Source organism: Pseudophryne corroboree, chromosome 10, assembly GCF_028390025.1.
Source record: "Pseudophryne corroboree isolate aPseCor3 chromosome 10, aPseCor3.hap2, whole genome shotgun sequence".
Taxonomy (NCBI): Eukaryota; Metazoa; Chordata; class Amphibia; order Anura; family Myobatrachidae; genus Pseudophryne; species Pseudophryne corroboree.
This window is the reverse complement of record NC_086453.1, coordinates 297,814,153-297,834,423: the sequence shown is the minus strand read 5'-3', so window position 1 is coordinate 297,834,423 and position 20,271 is coordinate 297,814,153. Positions and strand designations below refer to the sequence as shown.

Below are 20,271 nucleotides of genomic sequence, written 5' to 3'. Positions count from 1 at the left end.
TAAGCCTTGAGGAGAGATAAAGTGGAGAGAGATAAACTACCAACCAATCAGCTCCTGTCATTTTCCAAACACAGCCTGTAACATAGCAGCTAGAGGCTGATTGGCTGGTGATTTATCTCACTCCACTTTATCACTCTCCAAGGCTTAGTACATAGACCACTCAGTCATATGTTAAAGAGCTGGTGCATATAGGTCATCCCACATTTGGATGATGTAGGGAATGGCCATGTGTTTAGCAGTTAGACTTGGTCATGTGTTTAGCAGTTAGACTTGGTCATGTGTTTAGCAGTTAGACTTGGCCATGTGTTTAGCAGTTAGACTTGGCCAAGTGTTTAGCAGTTAGACTTGGCCATGTGTTTAGCAGTTAGACTTGGCCATGTGTTTAGCAGTTAGACTTGGCCATGTGTTTAGCAGTTAGACTTGGCCATGTGTTTAGCAGTTAGACTTGGTCATGTGTTTAGCAGTTAGACTTGGTCATGTGTTTAGCAGTTAGACTTGGCCATGTGTTTAGCAGTTAGCCATATGTGGGTGGTTTGACTACTTTTTAGCCAATTATAGTTTTTTTGGACAATTTGAGATGGGTGGGTGACAAGGTAACAAACAAAGCTGTTATTTTACTTCAGATAACATGACAATAGTGATGGGCAATTAACCATTTTACTGCCACCTCAAACCACACTGTCTATTCAATCTAGTACATCTTACCGAAGACAATATAAGGGTTTTTAACTTTGACATGTGGGATGGCGTGTTTAGTCACCACTGGACTACAGTATTTCATGATAGTGGTGATGAAACACGTTGGTACTTAAAATATATCCAGTTTATCACTTGAAATCTCCCCACCCTTTTATATATAGGTTGTGGCGATTATGAAGTGTGAAAACACGGAAGATACATAGGTTTCTCCAACAGGAGTATGCTTAACCAGTTGCCTATCTACAATGCACCCATGTTCTACAATACTTATCTCCCCGGAGTCCCACATCGACAAGCGTCAGTGCTGCAGAAATCACCAGGAAAATGGCCACTGTTCCATTTTCCCGGAGACCTGTGCATGCATAATAGACATGGAACCCCTCTTCTCTTAATACTCCCCTGCGCTCAACACTCTATCAGCCCCAGTATTTTAAAGGAATGATGATTTAATGTGAAACCTTTAATTTTACAGTAGGGTTAAAATAGAAAATTAGTGAAATAACTTAAGGTGTGAAACTCAGGCTGGCTAACCTGTCACTGAGTTCTATTTGCATTTTATTTTCAGCTGAGGCATTTCCCAGAAAACAAAGCATCCCAGTAACATACAAATTCAGCTTAGCCCGTGTAAGACCTTCCTTTCTCTTACCACACCATAATAAGCAATGCTAATACCTCCTGGATTTAAACACATAGATTAGGCTTTAAAAGATTGATGTCATTCTTCTAACATAGATACATGCATCTATTGCATAATTCTCCCAGAATAAAGTGACAAAGGCTGTATAGTTTTAGAAATCACCTTAAGGTGATTGTAGATAAATGACAGTATGCCCGTTACTACAAAGTTGCTGCAACACTTTACACTAATCAGATTTCAGTCACTGATTTCACAGAGGTTCCTGCGATACGATCTCTGAGTGCCGCTTTTGCTTTGTCAAACCGCAGAGAAAAGAGCTGATGACGATGTGGAGGCTATTGTCACTCCTGCTGCGTCTTTGTATGCAGCAGCTGTACGACAATATGCAAATTCTGCAGGAGGCATCTTGTCGGCTTCTCTGATCCACTGCTGCATCCGAAGACACAGCATTGGTTCGTTTGCGTGAACATCAGCCATCTGAGTTGACCCTAAGTTTACTCAGAATGGTCGCCGTATCTCTGCTGCCAGTAAATCTGCATCGAAAGATGCAGTCACTGGCATCAGCACTCCAAGAGTGGAGACTCCGGTGCAGTTAAAAAAACCATGCGAATCGGTCCAACATCCATCACTGAATCAGCCCATTAGACTTTGCAATATCGGAGTAAAATGAGCCTCATCACAAACCTACCCAAAATGTGCCAAATAACAGAACTGTCTTCGCCTAACTGTCCAGGTTTTAAGGCTGTCCAAGCTAAAGCACAGGTGATTTCATTAGTACCTCAGTCAGTTTGATTATACCATCTGTGCACAAACATGGATAGCCTTAAAACCTGGACTGTTAAGCTAGGTACACACTGACAGATTTTTTTTGAGTCGGCCCGACAATCAGTCGATTTTTCAGAAAATTGTAGGTACCAATATCTGAGCTACACACTAAAAGATTTTTTTTTTTTATTTAAGTTACCAATTTTCTGCCACTTAGCACTACATTTGCATATGTCCGCCCACAAGGAGGATGACATACTGATAGGAAAACATCAGAAATATGGGCCTAATTCAGAGTTGATCGCAGCAGCAAATTTGTTAGCAGTTGGGCAAAACCATGTGCAGTGCAGGTGGGGAAGATATAACATGTGCAGAGAGAGTTAGATTTGGGTGGGTTATATTGTTTCTGTGCAGGGTAAATACTGGCTGATTTATTTTTACACTGCAATGTTGATTTCAGTTTGAACACACCCCACCCAAATCTAACTCTCTTTGCACATGTTATATCTGCCCCCCTGCAGTGCAAATGGTTTTGCCCAACTGCTAACAAATTCGCTGCTGCGATCAACTCTTAATTACCCCCCATGTGCACTGCAAGTGGGGCAGATGTAACATGTGCAGAGAGAGTTAGAATTGGGTGGGGTGTGTTCAATCTGAAATCTAAATTGCAGTGTAAAAATAAAGCAGCCAGTATTTACCCTGCACAGAAACAAAATAGCCCACCCAAATCTAACTCTCTCTGCACATGTTATATCTGCCTCCCCCCTGCAGTGCACATGGTTTTGCCCAACTGCTAACAAATTTGCTGCTGCGATCAACTCTGGATTACCCCCTGTGGGCAGATTATTGAGAATGCACACACACTGCTAGATATTGGGAGATTGTGGCCGAGATTTTTGGTTTAGGACAGATTGTAAAATCAATCACTCCTGTGTGTGGGCAAGATTTCCCAGAATTATCAGCGAAACGCCAAAACGATCATTCGTACACACTATACAATAAATCAGGTCAATGTCTCAATTATTGGCAAATCGGTCCAATAAATGTTTAGCGTGTACTTAGCTTTAGGGTTCCTTGAGGACTGTGTTTGGGAACAAACAATTTATCAATATAACAAAAAATAAGAATAAGAATAAGAATTTGTAGGGACAAATTGGAATGGAAAAACAAATTCAGAACCTGGATTTAAGGATGATTGACCTACTGTATTTGGTGAAAATTTACTTAACTTGGTACTTTTCTATTGTAAAATGAACAAATTCCTTTTATCACAACACTTCTGAAACCCGGTTTTCCTTTTTTGCAAATAAATTCTAGTTACTTTTCTGTGCTATTGAAAGTGATACTAAACATTTAATACAATATTGTTTTTTTGTGTGGGGAACAATAGCCACATAAACACTATAAAGCATCCGGCACTGGAGTACACAACAGCGGTTCAGTCTTGGAGCGGCCGAGAGTCTGTCTGCCAAACACTATCTGCCCAGCCAGCCTGTATGATGGGTTTGTACTGCAAACAAATGATCTATTAAAGGTTTAGCATGTAAAAGTAATTGGGCTTGGAAGACATACACAGAGTATAACTATCAAACTTCATCACCAAAAGCCTGGACCACTGTTCCACTCAAGCTGACACCAACCATGAATATTTGAAAAGAAAGTAGACTTCATTGAAAGTAAAAAATAAAATAAAATACTATAAAAAGGGTAAGTTGATCTTCTATAACTTAGTTCTTTTAACTGGCCAAGATAAATATTTAAACTGGATACAAAGCATATAAATGTATATTATATATGCAGCCTCCATTGACTACTGGAAAAACACTGGGTACGCAAAGAAAAGCCAAATAAAAATTATAGTTATATAAGAGTAATAAATATTACATTTAAGCAACATCTGTAATCTTTCTGCATTTATTATTAGTACACATCCCTGTGGAAATACTTTAGGGCAGTGGTACCCAAACTGTCTGCCGTGGCACCCTGGCGTGTCTCGGGACACTTGCAGGGGTGCCTTGGATTGGTGGTCCAGGACCAATTCAAATTATTTATGGTCAATGTAGTAGGCTAGGCATGTCCAGTTTTGCTGTCAGAGAATGCTAAAGCTGTGTCAGGGCATGCTGGGATGTGTAGTTTCTCAGCAGCTGGAGGGCCGCAGTTTGGACATGCCTGTAAGTAGGCAAAACCACTGCTGCTGGCTGCAATCATAACATATGTGGACAAACAGAAGTGAATCCTGTTCTCACCACACAAGTGAACCTAAGGATGTCATATAAACACAATTGACTTCATTTAATATTTTTTTCTGCGTTTCTCCATTAGAAACCTTTAGCCTAGGGGTGCCGGAAACAATTCTGATACTCTAGGGCTCCGTGATTCAAAAAAGTTAAAGAACCACTGCTCTAGGGTGTGTTTAGCTATTCTGCACCCTGAAATGCCGCCATGTTCATTCCTTATATGACATAGGGGCAAAAGTACTAAGTCTTGGAGAGTAATAAAGTGGAGAGAGATAAAGTACCAGTCAATCAGCTCCTAACTGCCATGTTACCGGCTGTGTTTAAAAAAATATGGTAGTTTGGAGCTGATTGTCTGGTACTTTATCTCTCTCTCTCTCTCTCTCTACTTTATCATTCCCCAAGGCTTAGTACATCTGCATTGTAGTCTGAACTGGAAGAGGAGTTGTGGACACCTTAAAATAATATGCATTACCCAGAATTCAGTGACTCTCAACTTATTAAAAAAACTAAAGTAATATTTACAATGTATGGGCATAGACAATACTAATAGATAGCAGAACGATGTATAAATAGTTAATAAAAAGAATGACATCCTTAACACATTCTCCTGGAAATTATAAGTAAATACACAAAACAGTTTTGTATTCAGACACCTACCTTGGTTGCTCGCCTTTTATCTATACAGTCAGAACTCTCACAGACCAGAACCTTATCTTCAGTTACTGCACGTTCATCTACAAACATAAAGATACATTTTTATATTCACAATTTTATTTGAAGTTTGTTTGATTTGTTTTGATGCTTGTCATCACAGTATTTCCCTTATCACAGAAACGTCACATAATTACTCCTTCCACTATATCTCTCTCAGTAAGTATGTGGCTTCCTTCTGCTTCAATTCCCCTCCTCACATCATGTCACTGCCCCTGTCACATGCAGCTCTGTCCTCACGAATACACCTTTCAGACGGCATTGCAGGGTCGCACCTGGGAGCTGTACACGGGTGCTTCCCGGGTGCGACCCTGCAAGAGACCCCTTCAGACTGCATCCCCAACCTGGCAATATGCCAGGTTGATGACGTCACCGGCAACGCTTTCCGGAGGCAGCACTTTGAGATGAGATCCGGATTATTCCAACTGGGCCCTGTCAGACCACACAGCAACCCAGGTTATGCGCGCTCATGTGCAATAACCCGGGTTACAAGTTGGCGGTCTGAAAGGGGTATAACACATCTCTCATCTCCTGATATACTTTGTGCTGCTGGGGGACCCTGCTCCTTCCACTATGTAACTGTCTATGGCTTCCTGCTACCTCCATTCCCCGCCTCACATTACAGTATGTCTCGCCCCTGTCACATGCAGTATGAAATCACGGTGGGGTCGGGATACCGGCGGTCAAATGACCGACTGCGGCATCCCAACACTGAAGATCCCGACATCGGAGGGCGGTGTTTGGGGGGGTGGCGGCTAGGGCTAACCCTCGGTGGTGGCAGCTAGGGCTAAAACCCCCGTAATGCCTAACCCTCCTAATGCCTAACTATAACCCTCCTCCTCCCCAAGCCCGAACCCTGATACTCACCTTGAGGATGTAGGCGGTCATGGTTCTGGCGCTGGTCTCCTGAGTGGTGTCAGGATTCCGGCATCAGTCGTATGACCGCCTGCATCCCGACCACCAGGATGCCGAACACATTCTCCCAGGGGAGATGTATCAAAGGGGCAGATGTACTAAGCTTTGGAGAGAGATAAAGTGGACGAGCTCCTGACAAGGTGGAAAGGGAGGTAGAGGGAGAGAAGAGATCAGAGATGAGAGGGAGGAGCAGATGTACTGGTGTCACTGGTCTTTGTAAATTAATATTTTATGAAGGAATCAGTATGATTTACCGATGGACGGAATGCCGGCGGTTAGAATACCGACAATGGCATCCCGTCCATCAGAATCCTGTCAGTCCCCTCTAAAGTCCCCTAACTCTCCTCTGCCCCCTTCCCTAACCCTCCTGGGTGGTGCCTAGCCCTAACATTCCCCGGTGGTGCCTAACCCTAACCTTCCCCTTCCCCGCTGCCTAACCCTAACCCTCCCCACTTGATGCCTAACACTAATCTCCCCTTCTTTGTGCCTAAACCTAACCCTCCCTCCCCGCACCCTAACCCTAACCTTCCCAGGCCTGCACCCTAACCCTAACCCCCCCCCCCCCCTTCTCCTGCCTAAACCTAACCTCCCCACCCCTCCCGCAGCAGGACGATCGGGATGCCGGCTGTTGGTATTGTGATGCTGGTATTCCATATGGCGTCGGTATATAAACGCCGGCGTTGCTTCCTCCTTCGAGATCCCACCGTTGGTATATCGACCACCGGGATCCCGTCCGTCGCTTCCCTTGATGAAGATAAATACATAGTATAGCCATGATTACTGGAGATATAATGATGGGAATTGTAGTGTACTGAATCCCACAAGAACTGTACCCTGCCCTAGAAATGATACGCCAATGGGGTATATTTACTAAAGCTTCTTTACATTTTTAGAAGCTTTAGTAAATTGACCCCAATGTGTGCAGCCATCTGATTGGGTGCTTTGGGATCTTTCACATTGCTATTAATTGCAAAATCCTGTTAAATAAAGTTTAACATCTACAGTTCTAGTTTTGCATCAGCCTTGTCTTGAAATGAAATCAGTAAAAGCATTTCCTGCATTGTGGAATGTTATTTTCTCTCACCCTAAAACAGGGGTTACCAGCTGGCCCAGTACATCCAGGCCTGGCCATTAACCGCAAGACAAGATCGTAGGCACCCTGATATGGATATTAGAGGTCACTGAGAAGTGCTGTGGCCCTATAACAGAATTGCTGTAGTGTACACAGTACTTTTATAAAGGTCTCAGAGGTCACTTGTAATATCATTATGGGGTGAGGTGTATCAAAGTTTGGAGATAAAGTTGAGAGAGATAAAGTACCAACCAATCAGCTTCCAACTCATTTTCAAACAGAGCCTGTAAAGGGACAGTTAGACTATGATTGGTCGGTGCTTTATCTCTCTCCAATCTTTGATACATTTACCCCTTGGTGGGAGATGTACTCCTCAGTGATAAAAGTGGAGAAGTGAGCCAGTGGAGAAGATGCCCATGGCAACCAATCAGCATTGATGTAACATTTATAATTTGCATACTATGAAAGTATGCAGAGCAGCTGATTGGTTGCCATGGGCAACTTCTCCACTGGCTCACTTCTCTACTTTTATCACTGCTTAGTACATGTCCCCCTTAATCACTTACAGTATTTTCTCCTAAAAATGGCAAAAGAAAAAAAATATATATTATTTAAAATAAAATAATGACCAAGTTGCACCTTAAAACTTTTCTATTGATTTCAGTTACATCTTCTTCCCTAGTGAAGATTTTTTTAACCAGTAATAAAATGAAATTGTTCATTTATTTAAAAATAAATGAATAATGTTTTTGTATAATGTCATCTTATAATTAAGCTTTCCATAAATTCAAAAATGTTTGTGCTTCATTGTCCGTTGAAAGGAACACTGTGTTGCGACTGATGAGGGTGATTAAATATGCTGTGTGTAATTTGTTGGTGCTATATAAATAAAGGTTAATAATAACAATAACAACCTACCACTGTAATAGCACAGTATCTCCAAAGAAACATAAAAGTATTTAGTTATACTTAAAATAAAGTTAATTTATTACATTTATTTTATGCTTCATGTCAAATAATAAATGAGTTTGGTCTGATAAATGTTAAGATTAGTGCCTGTAGTCTAAATATTTTACTTAATAATGTTCCCTAAATATCTTAAAAAAGGAAGCTGAGAAGAAATGTACATATATAGACAGCTCATCTGACGTGAGCTCATCGTTACGATTGTTCCAAGAAAGTGATACAATTCCTTTCTATAAGTAGCATTGCCGCGGCACTCTACAGTTCCCATGGCGACCAATGTATGACAACCCACTTCATGATAACTAATAGAGCCAACAGCTGTGACCAACGCATAAGTCATGTTCTTATCAAGCCAGAGTTTTATATGGCAATTTGAACGTTCATCAAAATTTAAATAACAAAAATTATTAGTAAACTTTGCAAAAGTTCTTGACTTATCATCATCATCATAATTATTATTATTATTATTTATCTATTACTATAGCACCAGCATATTTCGTTACACATAACAAGAGTATATTAGACATAAAGATTTTTGCTTCAGTGTATTAATAGGTGTGGTATGGAAGGTAGATAGTAACTAGGTCGACAGTGTCTAGGTTGACCACTATTGGTCGACAGTAACTAGGTCAACAGGGTCTCTAGGTCGACATGGTCTAGGGCGACAGGTCAAAAGGTCAACATGAGTTTTTCATGGTTTTTTTTTGTCCTTTTCTTCATAGAGTGACCAGGAACCCCAATAAGTGCACCGTGTCCCCTCGCATGGCTCGCTTCGCTCAGGTTCGCTCAGGTTACCGTTCCCAATTGTAGTCCAAGTGGATCGTTAAGTATAAAAAAGGTTCAAAAAAAGAGAAAAATCGTGAAAAACTCATGTCGACCTTTTGACCTGTCAACCTAGAACATGTCGACCTAGAGACCCTGTCGACCTAGAAGCCCTGTCGACCTAGTTACAGTCGACCAATAGTGGTCAACCTAGATAGTGTCGACCTAGTTACTGTCGACCTAGAGACCGGATCCCGTAATAATATCCACCATCGTGATGGAACCTCCATCTGATTTTCCAGGTCTTACTGCTTGGAGATTTCTCCCGTGGCTTTTTATGTATTCATCGCATGATCTGGGTGCAGCAGAATGGTCAGTAGTGGACCTGAGCTGCCTTCTGTAAAGGTGACCAGTATCTCTGACTAGAAGCAATTCCCATGGTAATGGTGATGGAGCCCATACATCAGGGAAGTATCGGGGCAATTCCCTGTTTTACCGATGGCTGGGTCGGACGATTGGGGAAATCTAACATGTGGGGAATCCTTAATTCACCAATTCAGACCAAAAATGATTGGAATTGGTGAGTCCAGGATTTTTAACGTGCAGGGTTTTGCCGATTCTCAGATAGATCGCCAGTCATAGATGTCCACCAATCATCGCATCAGCAACCAGGAATCACCTGGCTGATGTTTGGCCTACGTAGCACAATATTCTCCTTCTCTATTGGCTCTCCTAGGTAAAAAGAAATAATAATACTGTAGGTATGTTTTTAGTAGATCCAGTCGTTAGCAGGCTAATGAAACAGGCTAATCACAAGCTGGATGGCTTCTACTCTGCCTTATACAAGTGAGCAGTGGTGCAGAGAGAGGGGGGAGGGTACAAATTACCCGAGCCCAGGTCTGATGGAGGGGCCCAGTGAGGGTCCAGTGGGGGCTGGGGGCCCCTCCCCCATTACCTGGCAGCAGCAGCATGTGCTGGGCTGCAGTGTGGCCATGGCGGTGCTTAAAATACCATTTTTTCAGTATTTTTTTTAAGGGTGCATGACCACGCCTTCTGTGATTAGGTCACGCCCCCTGAAAAGTACCTGGGCCCAGCTCTCTACTGCCCTGCAAGTGAAGAGTGCTGAGGGTATGTGGTCACCATGTCGACATTTACTGTGTCCTCATTCCAAAAGGTCAGCATCAAAATATTGAATGACATCTGCAAAATGTTGATATGGAGAAAATGTTGAATTGTCATGTTGGCATAAAATCCATGGGTGGCACTGGTTTCTGCTAGCACACGCACGATACCCAACTTTAGATGAATGGAAACTCGCATTAGCATAAAGTAGTAAAGCAGGCCACCACAACTGCAGCCACTTGTGATCAGCCCCTATAAATATTGACATGGAGACCATCTACATCAGGAGTAGCCAACCCTGGTCCTCGAGCGCTACCAACAGCACATGTTTTCCAGGTCTCCTCACAGAAACACAACTTATGTGATTAGCTCCACATGTGGATCTTTTAAAATGTGTCAGTGAGTAATAACTGCACCTGTGCACCTGCAGGGTGAGCTGGAAAACGTGAACTGTTGGTAGCTCTCGAGGAACAGGGTTGGTTACCACTGATCTACATAATGTACAGAACCGCACTGAGGTGAAGGAGATGACAACTGGGTAAGGAATTACATTCCACATTACAATGTGGTTCTGATATGATCATATCAACTACATTTACAAAGCAAAAATGTATCTTTTCACTTAAGTTTAGCAAAAATCTATTCCAAACCCAAGTGTGCTCTAGATGAAGGCACCTTTTGGCACATGATTTGGTCCTGTAGGGATAGTTTATGCATTCTGGCAGGATATACTTATGATTATAGTTTCCACTGGAATACCTGCTGATGTGCTGACCCCTCTTGTATGTATATTGGCGGTATTGGAGGAGGCGTTGCTGGATGCCCCCTCCAGGCGTTATGTTATCAACCTGTGTGCTCTTGCACAGGTTTCTATAGCTAGGTCGAGGATGGCACCTACTGGCCCTGATATTGATTCCTGGATTGCCCTAGTGAATACCACGGTGGCACATGAAAAATTTGTCTACATGTCCAGGTAAGCCATTACTAAATTCTATACGATATGGGATAGGTGGCTGTCATCGCCATATGCTAGGGGTGCTCACTTTAATATGCCTCAAGATGCTAGTTCGGTTTCATCATAGTATTTCCTGATGCTAACTGTAGCGGCTAGGAAATTGTATGTATTGCTTGCACAGAAATGTTATTTAATATGATCTTCACCCAGGCTAATAATTGATGTATCCGGTACAAATGAATAACATAATATTTGTATGGTGTCATAATCAAATACTGCCACTGGAAAGCACTGCTTTCTTCCTTCTAAAATCTTACAGTTATATATCACACAGGTATATATACAGCATACTTGCCTACTCTCCCGGAATGGCCGGGAGGCTCCCGAAAATCGGGTGACCCTCCTGGCCCCCCGGAAGAGCAGGCAAGTCTCCCGATTCGTGGGGTCCCCCCTGCCCGTCCGCCCACTTAGTGTGTAAAGTGGGCGGTCCGGGCAGTTGATGACGCGATTCTTGCTGAATCGCGTCATCATAGCCACGCCCCCTGCAGTATAATGCCGGTGATCGCGGCATTACAGAGCGGGGGCGTGGCTTAAAAGAGGCATCATCATGACCCCGCCCTTGCTCCACCCTTTCTCCGCCCCATCCCGCCTCCGGCCCACCCCCTCCATGACGTCACAGCCTCCCCTGCCCGCCCTCTGAGCTGACCTGGCTGCTCTCTCCCGCAGAGAGCAGCCAAAATGTAGGTAAGTATGATATACAGATAACGCCTGACTGTGCTTATGTGTCATTTCATGGTTTGCTAAATATTGCTTACTATTGTTACTAACAGCGATGTTTTACTGTTGTAACCAAACAAAATTTCTCATACGTCCTAGAGGATGCTGGGGACGACATCAAGACCATGGGGCATAGACGGGATCCACAGGAGACATGGGCACTCTAAAGACTTTTCATTGGGTGTGAACTGGCTCCTCCCTCTATGCCCCTCCTCCAGACCTCAGTTTTAGAAATGTGCCCAGGTCGACTGGATGCACACTGAGGAGCTCTACTGAGTTTCTCTGAAAAGACTTATGTTAGGTTTTTTATTTTCAGGGAGATCTGCTGGCATCAGACTCCCTGCTTCGTGGGACTGAGGGGGCAGAAGCAGAACCAACTTCCTCAGAGTTTCATGGCTCTGCTTCTGGCTGACAGGACACCATTAGCTCCTGAAGGGAACTGAACGCTAGCCATGTCTAGATGCTCACTCCCACAGCACGCCATCACCCCCCTCACAGAGCCAGAAGTCAGAAGACAGGTGAGTATAAGAAGAATGATCTTCTATCAAGTAAGTGACGGCTGAGGTGCGGCGCGGCTGGCGGGAGCGCAGCGTGCCACTGCTGCCCACACACACAGGCACTACAGGGTGCAGGGCGCGGGGGGGGGGGGGGGGGGGGGGGGACGCGCCCTGGACAGCAAGAAAAATACCTCCAAACTGGCTAAAAGGGGGCATAAGTTGCCGCTGGCACAGCCCTAACCCCGCCAGTATAAATATTACAGTGTTTATATGAGTGTAAGGACGCGCCATTGCAGGGGCGGAGCTTCTTCCTCAGGCAGCCAGCACACTACTCAGCGCCATTTTCTCTCTCTCCTCAGGCTGCAGAGAACACGCTGGTCCTCCCCTCCACTTCTGACAAGTACAGGGTGATATTGAGGGGGGGCACAAAGCGATTGTGGTGCATTTAAGTGTGAATACCTGTTTAAAGGCGCTATTTGGCTGTGGACATTCTGTGTTCACAGGGAATACTGGCGCTGGGGTTGTGAACTGGCTGCTCCTATCCTGTATCCCTCTGACAGATTTTACTGTGGGTCTGTCCCCAAAATAAGTCCCAGTGTGTCTGTTGGTGTGCTGTACACGTGTGAGGCATGTCTGAGGCAGGGAGTTCCTCCCCGGAGGAAGCCATTTTAGGGACACAGAGTTGTAATGTGGTGGCGCTACCGGCACACCAAGAGCCTGCATGGGTGAAAGAGATATGTGACAGTATGCATCTGATTAACCGTAGATTAGATAAGTCTGAATCTAAGGCTGCATGCTGGGGAAAATCTGTGGAAGATGTGATTTTTCAGGATGCTGTTATTCCTTATGCGGGAAGCCCCTCTGGGTCACATAAGAGACCATTTGCGACGATAGTAAATCCAGAGAGATAGATCAGAAATTCCTAAAGAAACATGGAGGCACTCCCATATAAAGGTGAGGCCTTATTTGGCGATGGCCTGGATGCGTTAGTCTCGGCGGCTACCGCAGGTAAGTCGACATTTTTTCCGGTGCGCCTGCACCGGCAAAAAAGACCTATCACCCGCAAATGCAGTCCTTTCGGCCCAATAAATACAAAAAGACAGTAGGTTCCCCCATCTTTGCAGGTAGGGGAAGGGGAAGGAGAAAGAAGTCCACAGCGGCTCCAGGTTCCCAAGAGCAGAAGTCTACCCCTACTTCTGCCAAATCCCCAGCATGACGCTGGAGCTAACTTGCGGGAGGCCTGCTCGGGTGGGGGCACGTCTCAGACACTTCAGCCAGGATTGGATTCTGTCTGGCCTGGATCCCTGGGTGTTGCAAATAGTATCCCAGGGGTACAAGCTGGAGTTTCAAGACGTTCCCCCATGCCGATTTTTCAAATCAACCTTGCCAGTTTCTCCGTCAGAAAGAGAAGCAGTAACAGCGGCAATCCAAAAATTATGTCAAGACCAGGTCATAGTCCTGGTACCGTTGTCACAACAAGGGAGGGGTTTTTATTCAAGAATCTTTGTGGTTCCGAAGCCGGATGGCTCGGTTAAACCGATCCTAAATCTAAAGGATCTGAATTGTTACCTAAAAAGGTTCAAGTTCAAGATGGAATCACTTCGGGCAGTGATTGCCAGTCTGGAGGAGGGGGACTACTTGTTGTCGGTGGACATAAAGGATGCTTACCTGCATGTTCCCATTTATCCTCACCAGGCTTATCTGAGATTCGTGGTTCAGGATTGCCATTACCAATTCCAGACGTTACCGTTCGGTCTCTCCATGGTCCCCAGGGTATTCACCAAGGTGATGGCGGAGATGATGGTTCTCCTTCATCAGAAAGGAGTCAATATAATTCCTTATCTAGACGACCTCCTGATAAAGGCGAGATCCAGGGAGCAGTTGTTACAAAACATATCACTATCTCTGTCAATACTCCAACAACACGGGTGGATCATAAATTACCCAAAGTCACAGTTGGAACCGGCGACAAGGTTGTCTTTCCTCGGGATGATTCTGGACACAGAAGTTCAGAGAGTATTTCTTCCGCTGGAAAAGTATCTGGAAATCCAGAAAATGGTAAAACAGATATTGAAACCAGGGCCGGACTGGCCATCTGGCACTTCTGGCAAATGCCAGAAGGGCCGATGGCCACGTGGGCCGGTCCAGCGGTCACTGAGACGCGCTGCCGCTCAGTCCAGCGGCAGCGCGTCTCAGCTGTCAGGATTGGAGAGCTGTGAGGACTGGGGTGAGAGCGCCGGGCGCCCGCCAGCACGGCTGTGTCTGGCGCGGCGCGTATAGCGGACTTCAAAGCAGCCGCCGGTTCGTGAGCCAATCAGAGCTCGCTGACCGGCAGCCAATCAGAAGCCGCCGGTCCGCGAGCTCTGATTGGCTCACGAACCGGCGGCTGCATTGAACGCTATACGCTGCCGCGCCAGACACAGCGGGCAGCTGGCGGGCGCCCGGCGCTCTCACCCCCGTCCCTCACAGCCCGGAGGAGGAGGAGCAGCAGCAGCAGCAGCAGCAGCAGTGCAGCAGCGGTATGTAGCTGCAGCACTGGCTGCTGTGGGGGCAATTGTATACCTGGCACTGTGGGGGCAATTGGCTGGCACTGTGGGGCATTTGTATACCTGGCACTGTGGGGGCAATTGTTTACCTGGCACTGTGGGGGCATCTGTATACATGGCACTGTGGGGGCATCTGTATACCTTGCACTGTGGGGGCATCTGTATATCTGGCACTGTGGGGGCATTTGTATACCTTGCACTGTGGGGGCATTTGTATACCTGGCACTGTGGGGGCATTTGTATACCTTGCACTGTGGGGGCATTTGTATACCTGGCACTGTGGGGGCATTTGTATACCTGGCACTGTGGGGGCAATTGTTTACCTGGCACTGTGGGGGCAATTGTTTACCTGGCACTGTGGGGGCATTTGTATACCTGGCACTGTGGGGGCAATTGGCTGGCACTGTGGGGCATTTGTATACCTGGCACTGTGGGGGCAATTGTTTACCTGGCACTGTGGGGGAATCTGTATACATGGCACTGTGGGGGCATCTGTATACCTGGCACTGTGGGGGCATCTGTATATCTGGCACTGTGGGGGCATTTGTATACCTTGCACTGTGGGGGCATTTGTGGATCTGGCACTGTGGGGGCATTTGTATACCTGGCACTGTGGGGGCATTTGTATACCTGGCACTGTGGGGGCATTTGTATACCTGGCACTGTGGGGGCATTTGTATACCTGACACTGTGGGGGCATTTGTATACTTGGCACTGTGGGGCAATTGTTTACCTGGCACTGTGGGGGCAATTGTTTACCTGGCACTGTGGGGGCAATTGTTTACCTGGCACTGTGGGGGCAATTGTATATCTGGCACTGCACTATCGGGGGCATATAATGTAAATTTCGGCTCATACCGGGTGCTGTAATGTGAATTTTGGCTCATACTGTGTGGTATAATGTGAAAGGGGCAGCAGTACTAGATAGTATAAGGGGTCCTACTATTGTGGTGCATAATGCGTATAAGGGGTGTATAGTGTGGTAAACTACACTGAAGACCACGCCCCCTTTTGAGTGACCGCGCCCCCTTTTGAGTGACCACGCCCCTTTTCCGAAGCGCGCGCGGCGAAGGCGCGCGCTTAATTACAAACCTCACATTTCCATACCCCCACTTAAAAATTTCCACTTCAACCACTGGTTGAGTATATTTTAATAGAGAATGATGTACGCCTGTATGTTGTTAGAATATTAATTATATTTGTAAGAACATAGACTAATAAGTGGGAGGAGTCAGGAATAGTAAGGGGAGGAGTCACAGAGGTGGGCCTGTGTGCTTCAAAAATGCCAGGGCCTATTTTTAGTCCCAGTCCGGCCCTGATTGAAACCATCAAGTGTGTCGATCCATCAGTGCATTCGGTTGTTGGGGAAGATGGTGGCGGCCTACGAGGCCATACAGTTTGGCAGGGTCCATGCCAGAGTATTCCAGTGGGACCTGTTGGACAAGTGGTCGGGGTCACACCTACACATGCACAGAAAGATAATCCTGTCGTCAAAAACCAGGATTTCGCTCCTGTGGTGGTTGCTCACCTGCTAGAGGGACGAAGGTTCGGGATTCAGGACTGGGTCCTGGTAACCACGGATGCAAGTCTCCGAGGCTGGGGAGCAGTCTCTCAGGGAGAAAACTTCCAGGGACGTTGGTCACAACAGGAAGCCTGCCTTCACATAAACGTTCTGGAGCTAAGAGCCATTTACAACGGCCTTCAACAAGCGGTACATCTTCTTCAAGACCGTCCCGTGCAGATCCAGGCGGACAATGTAACAGCAGTCGCATACATAAACAGGCAGGGCGGAACGAAAAGCAGAGCGGCAATGGCAGAAGCGACAAAAATCCTCCGCTGGGCAGAAAACCATCTACAAGTTCTGTCGGCAATATTCATTCCGGGAGTAGACAACTGGGAAGCAGACTTCCTCAGCAGACATGATCTCCATCCAGGAGAGTGGGGCCTCCACCAAGAAGTCTTCGCAGAGGTGACAAGTCTTTGGGGAGTTCCTCAAATAGACATGATGGCATCTCGTCTCAACAAGAAGCTTCAGAGATACTGTTCCAGGTCGAGAGACCCTCAAGCAGTAGCAGTGGATGCACTGGTGACCCAGTGGGTGTTTCCGTCAGTGTATGTCTTCCCTCCACTTCCGCTGATCCCAAAAGTACTCAGGATCATAAGAAAGACAAGGGTTCGAGCAATCTTCATTGCCCCAGACTGGCCAAGGAGGGATTGGTACCCAGATCTTCAGCAGTTGCTCATAGAAGATCATCGGCCTCTTCCTCCTCGAGAGGACCTGCTGCAGCAGGGGCTGTGCGTGTACCAAGACTTACCGCGGCTACGTTTGACGGCATGGCTGTTTAGCGCCATTTCCTAGCCAGGAAGGGTATTCCTGAGGAGGTCATCCCCACCCTTATTCAGGCCAGAAAGGGAGTAACGTCGAAACATTACCACCGTATTTGGAGAAAATATGTGTCTTGGTGTGAATCCAAGAAGGCTCCTACGGAAGAGTTTGAGTTGGGACGTTTTCTCCATTTTTTGCAGGATGGTGTGGAGGCGGGCCTCTGATTGGGATCAATCAAGGTCCAGATTTCGGCCTTGTCAGTGTTCTTCCAGAAACAATTGGCCACTCTTCCAGAGGTTCAGACCTTTGTGAAAGGGGTTCTGCACATCCAGCCTCCATTCGTGCCTCCAGTGGCACCATGGGACCTTAACGTGGTATTGCAGTTCCTTCAATCGGATTGGTTTGAGCCTCTACAAAAGATAGAGTTGAAGTTTCTCACTTGGAAAGTGGTGATGCTTTTGGCTTTGGCATCCGCAAGGTGGGTGTCTGAATTGGGGGCCTTGTCTCACAAGAGCCCTTACCTGATCTTCCATGACGGTAGGGCAGAGTTGAGGACTCGTCAACATTTTCTTCCGAAGGTGGTTTCATCTTTCCACATAAACCAACCTATTGTAGTGCCAGTAGTTACTGACACATTCACTGATTCAAAATCTCTAGATGTGGTTAGAGCTTTCAAAATCTATGTCGCTAGAACAGCTCGTATACGGAAAACAGAGGCTCTGTTTGTCCTGTATGCTCACAACAAGATTGGCTGTCCTGCTTCCAAGCAGACTATTGCACGTTGGATTAGAAATACGATTCAGCAAGCTCATACTACGGCTGGTTTGCCGTTACCGACGTCGGTAAAGGCCCACTCCACTAGGAAGGTGGGCTCATCCTGGGTAGCTGCCCGGGAGGTCTCGGAATTACAACTTTGCCGAGCAGCTACTTGGTCAGGGTCAAACACATTTGCTAAGTTCTACAAGTTTGACACCTTGGCCGATAAGGACCTCAAGTTTGGTCAATCGGTGCTGCAGGGTCATCCGCACTCTCCCGCCCGTACTGGAGCTTTGGTATAGACCCCATGGTCTTGATGTCGTCCCCAGCATCCTCTAGGACGTATGAGAAAATAGGATTTTGATAACCTACCGGTAAATCCTTTTCTCCTAGTCCGTAGAGGATGCTGGGTGCCCGTCCCAGTGCGTACTTTACCTGCAGTTTAGTTACTAGAGTTACACAAGTTGTGTTTTCTTGGTTTCAGCATGTTGCTGCAATTGGTTCATGCCTGTTGGCGTGTGTTATGTTGAATGCCATGTGTGCGGCATGGTTGAGGGTGTGAGTTGGTGGATATCTCACCACTAGTTAAGTAATTCCTTTCCTCGAAATGTCAGTCTCCCTGGGCACAGTTCCTACAACTGAGGTCTGGAAGAGGGGCATAGAGGGAGGAGCCAGTTCACACCCAATGAAAAGTCTTTAGAGTGCCCATGTCTCCTGCGGATCCCGTCTATACCCCATGGTCTTGATGTCATCCCCAGATCCTCTACGGACTAGGAGAAAAGGATTTACCGGTAGGTTATCAAAATCCTATTATTCAATAAAAATTGTAAAAAAAAAAAAAATATCTCTTCCCATCCCAGTGAGAAGTTGGAAGCAAAGATATAACAGCCCCAACAGAAGAGATATAACAGCTCCAACAGAAGAGATAATGCAGCCCCAATAGATGAGAAAAAGCAGCCCAAATAGAAGACATATAGCAGCCCCAATATAAGACATATAGCAGCCCCAATAGATGAGATATAGCAGCCCCAATAGAAGACATATAGCAGCCCCAATAGAAGACATATAGCAGCCCCAATAGAAGACATATAGCAGTCCCAATAGATGAGATATAGCAGCCCCAATAGATGAGATATAGCAGCCCCAATAGAAGAGATATAGCAGCCCCAATAGATGAGATATAGTAGCCCCAATAGAAGACATATAGCAGCCCCAATAGAAGACATATAGCAGCCCCAATAGAAGACATATAGCAGCCCCAATAGATGAGATATAGCAGCCCCAATAAATGAGATATAGCAGCCCCAATAGATGAGATATAGTAGCCCCAATAGAAGACATATAGCAGCCCCAATAGAAGACATTTAGCAGTCCCAATAGAAGACATATAGCAGCCCCAATAGATGAGATATAGCAGCCCCAATAGAAGAGATATAGAGCCCCAATAGATGAGCTATAGCAGCCCCAATAGATGAGATATAGTAGCCCCAATAGAAGATATATAGCAGCCCCAATAGAAGACATATAGCAGCCCCAATAGAAGACATATAGCAGCCCCAATATAAGACATATAGCAGCCCCAATAGATGAGCTATAGCAGCCCCAATAGATGAGATATAGCAGCCCCAATAGAAGACATATAGCAGCCCCAATAGATGAGATATAGTAGCCCCAATAGAAGAGATATAGCAGCCCCAATAAAAGACATATAGCAGCCCCAATAGATGAGATATAGCAGCCCCAATAGAAGAGAAATAGCAGCCCCAATAGATGAGATATAGCAGGCCCAATAGATGAGATATAGCAGCCCCAATAGAAGAGATATAGCAGCCCCAATAGAAGAGATATACTATAGCAGCCCCAATAGAAGAGATATAGCAGCCCCAGCTGAAGAGATATAGCAGCCCCAGTAGAAGAGATATAGCAGCCCTAATAGAAGGAATATAGCAGCCCCAGCTGAAGAGATATAGCAGCCCCAGTAGAAGAGATATAGTAGCCCCAATAGAAGGAATATAGCAGCCCCAACAGAAGAGATATAATGTAGCAGCCCCAATAGAAGAGATATAGCAGTCCCAATAGAAGGAATATAGCAGCCCCAATAGAAGAGATATGGCAGCCCCAACAGAAGAGATATAATGTAGCAGCCCCAATAGAAGAGATATAGCAGCCCCAATAGAAGAGATATAGCAGCCCCAACAGAAGATATATACTGTAGCAACCTCAATAGAAGAGATATAATGTAGCAGCCCCAATAGAAGAGATATAGCAGTCCCAATAGAAGAGATATAGAAGCCCCAAAAGAAGAGATATAGCAGCCCCAACAGAAGAGATATACTATAGCAGCCCCAATAGAAGGAATATACCAGTTCTAGCAGAAGAGATATAGCAGCTCCAATAGAAGGAATAATAGGATTTTTATACCTAACGGTAAATCCTTTTCTCTTAGTCCGTAGAGGATGCTGGGGACTCCAAAAGGACCATGGGGTATAGACAGGATCCGCAGGAGACATGGGCACTGTAAGACTTTG

At 45.7% G+C, this 20,271-nt stretch overlaps 1 protein-coding gene across 3 annotated transcripts in view; it reads right to left on the bottom strand.

The window, feature by feature from the left end:
* The window catches only part of PLEKHG5 (pleckstrin homology and RhoGEF domain containing G5), a 691,870-nt gene that overhangs the window by 503,636 nt on the left and 167,963 nt on the right, over positions 1-20,271 (bottom strand). For all 3 annotated transcript variants that reach the window (XM_063943408.1, XM_063943407.1, XM_063943410.1), the window contains exon 2: positions 4,996-5,072. In XM_063943408.1, coding sequence (XP_063799478.1) covers positions 4,996-5,072 — 77 coding nt within the window. The remainder of the gene's footprint in view (positions 1-4,995; positions 5,073-20,271) is intronic.